Source organism: Cebus imitator, unplaced genomic scaffold, assembly GCF_001604975.1.
Source record: "Cebus imitator isolate Cc_AM_T3 unplaced genomic scaffold, Cebus_imitator-1.0 Scaffold491, whole genome shotgun sequence".
Classification (NCBI taxonomy): Eukaryota; Metazoa; Chordata; class Mammalia; order Primates; family Cebidae; genus Cebus; species Cebus imitator.
In genome coordinates this window covers 1,660,550-1,664,052 of record NW_016107806.1, presented here as the reverse complement: position 1 = coordinate 1,664,052, position 3,503 = coordinate 1,660,550, and the positions used below count along the sequence as shown (strand labels likewise).

General features: G+C 53.1%; 1 protein-coding gene across 1 annotated transcript in view; it reads right to left on the bottom strand.

Annotated features, from left to right (window-relative positions):
• TDRD10 (tudor domain containing 10) overlaps positions 1 to 3,503 on the bottom strand; it is a 48,916-nt gene that overhangs the window by 4,912 nt on the left and 40,501 nt on the right. Inside the window, exons 7-8 of the mRNA XM_017513408.2 lie at positions 1,140 to 1,182; positions 410 to 500 (exon numbers count right to left, since the gene is read on the bottom strand). Coding sequence (XP_017368897.1) covers positions 410 to 500; positions 1,140 to 1,182 — 134 coding nt within the window. The remainder of the gene's footprint in view (positions 1 to 409; positions 501 to 1,139; positions 1,183 to 3,503) is intronic.

Below are 3,503 nucleotides of genomic sequence, written 5' to 3'. Positions count from 1 at the left end.
TCTCGGCTCACTGCAACTTCTGCCTTCTGGGTTCAAGCGATTCTCCTGCCTCAGCCTCCCGAGCAGCTGGGACTACAGGCACCTGCCACCACGCCCAGCTAACTTTTGTATTTTTAGTAGAGACAGGATTTCACCATGTTGGTCAGGCTGGTCTCGAACTCCTGACCTCAAGTGATCCGCCCACCTTTGGCCTGGCAAAGTGCTGGGATTGCAGGTGTGAGCCGCCACGCCCAGCCGGGAAGCAGATTTTCTAAGTCAGTGTGAGTCACAGCCTTACAGCCTGGGTCTGACACAGGAGTTCCCGAAAACTATCCCCCACCCCAGTACTATCCCTGTCCCCACTCTCGGGTAGTCAGAAGGACATCTGTAGTTGCCATTTGCCCTGGTGGTCTTTCTATACCTTGCTCACCTCATTTCCAAGGGGACTGCAAAGAAGGCTGCCCTCAGTTTCTCTGTCTCACACAGGTCAGCAGGAGCTTTAGGAGCGAGCTGTGTAATAGCTAGAAAACAGAAGACTAAGTCCTGGAGAAGCTCCCCGGAGAGGCAAGCACTCCCCTCACCCACAAGAGGCCTTGGCCCTGCCTTCAAAGGAAGCATAAAATGGGCCAAGAAGCTGCACCCTCCCACTTCCCAGTCTCTAGATTCTCATCTGGGTGGGGAGGGTCAGTCAGATGATATTCTTTAAGAAAGCATCCTAGGGCTGAGTATGGTGGCTCACACCTGTAATCCTAGCACTTTGGAAGGCTGAAGTGGAAGGATCACTTAAGGCAAGGAGACCAGCCCAGGCAACACAGCAAGAGTCCATCTCTATAAAAAATTTAAAAATTAGCCAGGCATGGTAGTCCTAGCTACTGCGGAGGCTGAGGTGGGAGGATGGCGTGAGCCCAGGAGTTTGAGGTTGCAGTGAGCTATGATCACGCCACTGCACTCTAACCCAGGTGACAGGGCAAGACCTTGTCTCAAAGAAAAAAAGCAAGCAAGCACACATCCTGGGGAAAGAAGGGGAAAAGGGATATTTCCTACACTAAGGGTCATCAGGGGACTGAGCTGGAAGGGAGGCTGCAACAACTGGGGCTGGAAGAGGTCCATTAGGAGCTGCAAAGCCAATCCTGGAAACGGATGGCAGCACAGAATCTCACCGGCGGTTTTTCCAAATCCTTCACCAGAAGCCTTCTCTGAAACCTGGGGAGAAAAATGAAAAGTCTCAGTCAGCCATGGTAGCATTTGTTTTATTGATTTCTGTGTTGAGTCACTCCAGGTAGACTGGAAGACAGAGCATTGGCAGCCCGTTCTGACTCTGACGTTAGCTGACTTTTGAGACAGCCGCCCACTTTCTCCAACCTCAAAGCATCCTGAACCAACCCAAGGAAAAGGCGATCAGGAGCAGGGAAGGCGGGGCGCAGGGGCTGCTGCCAGGGAGTGTTCTTCTAGAGCTACAGCCACAGAATGAGCTGCCCAGCATGGCAGCCTTCCCCACACAGGGGCAGAAGGCACTGTCAGGATGCTTAGCCTCGTGCCCTGCAGGGAGGAAGAGAAGGGATGGCAGTCACACTGAAGCAGGGCTGGGTGGGGAGAGAAGGACCTGGGTGCCCTGCCGCTCCCCACAGCCCTGCAGCCCCAACCCACGTTGGTCTCCCTCTCTCCACTGTTCTCACCTGAAAAAGCCCCAACCCTGGGGAAACCCAAGTATCTGTCCCCCTTCCCACTGCCCTGCATCCAGGCATTTCCATCCCACGACCCCCCGACCCCGGCCCGCCACACGCCTCGCCTCGACTTTTCTTCTCTCCAAAGAACCTCACGTCCTCTCCATTATTCAAAACACCCACAACTCCCGCCCATTAACTTGTTTCTTCATCAGAGGGCAAACAGGAAGCAACGAGTCAGGACTCGCTCATCTTCTCCCCACCCAAACCACCAACCCCTCTCCCACTCCTGCCTTCCCCACCACCCCTCCCTGGCACACTCGGCTACACGGACCTGCTCGGGCTCAAGCCCTCACTCTGCAGACCACTCTCCTGCTCCTCCAGCACTGCCTCCCTCACATTTGAGCCTTTCCCACGGGAAACAAGCAGGTTCTAACAGCCATTTGGAAAGACCCTGAGTGACCTCACACTCCTCTGACCCCTGATTCTGTGCTCCTCTCACTGCAATGCCGCAGTTTCACAGTCTCCGTGCTGCTTACCTCCACACTCACATCTGTCTCCTCTCAGGCTTCCCCGAAATGGCCCTGCACAGGGTCAGCACGAACCGATACGCTGCCAAATCCAACGGTCACATCCCTGTTCTGAATCCACCTGCAGTGTCCTCTCCGCTCCCTCTTTCCAGAAATGCTTCTCTTGGCATCCCTGACATCACATGTATCTGGGTCTCCTTCTCTTTCCCTGGCTGGCCCTCTCAGCTCAACTGCTCACCACTGGCGCATCCCAGGACTTGTCCTCTCCCCATCCACCTTCTCTCCAAGACCAGTTCCAGTGCCACGGATTTAGGTATCAACAATGCAGCACGGACTCTCAAAGCTGCAGCCCCAGCCCTCATCATTCTCTGGAATTGCACTCACATGCAATGTCCACTTGACATGAGAGTAAAGAGGTACACAGACTCAGCGTGTTTGCCACAGGCCCTCCCAAGGAGCCTGCAATCACGAACAAATAAAGCAGATCTTCCCCAGCCCAGCTTTCTCCACTGGAGTGAACTGCATCATTTTTTTTTTTTTTTTTTTTTAGAGATGGGGTGTCACCATGTTGCCCAGGCTGGTCTTGAACTCCTGGGCTCAAGTGATCTGCCTGCCCCAGCCTTCCAGAGTGCTGCGATTAAAGGCGTGAGCCACTGCACCCAGCCTACTGCATCACTATCTACAGAGTAGTTCACCTAAGGTCTCTCTCTTCCAAGCTCCCTACGTCAAACTCATTAGCAAGCCAAGCCACCTCCTCCTCCAAAACACACCCAAGTCCATGTACTTTTCTCTGTGTCCATACCCACCACCCCAGTACTTGCCATCTCTTACCAGGATGAGAGTAACAGCAAACAGGACACTCTGCTGCAGTACCTGCCCCCACAATCCAGTCACCCGAGGATTGTGATCTTTTTCAAACAAAAAGCAGATCACATGATACCACTGGTTAAAATCTTCCAACATCTCCCCATTGTGCTTACAAATGAAACCCAAAGTCTTGACTTTGGCTCTCAAGGCTGCACCAAGGGATGCCCCTTCCTGTGACCTCTCCGCCTACTCCCCTCCCCTTCACCCACCAGGCTCATACCCTGGGGCACTTGCAGGCCTCCCTCTGCCTGGAATGTTCTCAGTCTGGTCTTCAAGTGGCCGGATCTGAGCTGGCATTCAGATCTCAGTAGAGATGTCACTATCCCACAAAATGGGCCTCCCTAAGAACCATCTAAAGAAAGGACCTCTCGCTCTTCATCACATCATCATATTTTAGTTCTCCGGCTGCTACTCATGATCTGGTATTTTCTTGTTTATTGTATCTTTTTTTTTTTTTTTTTTG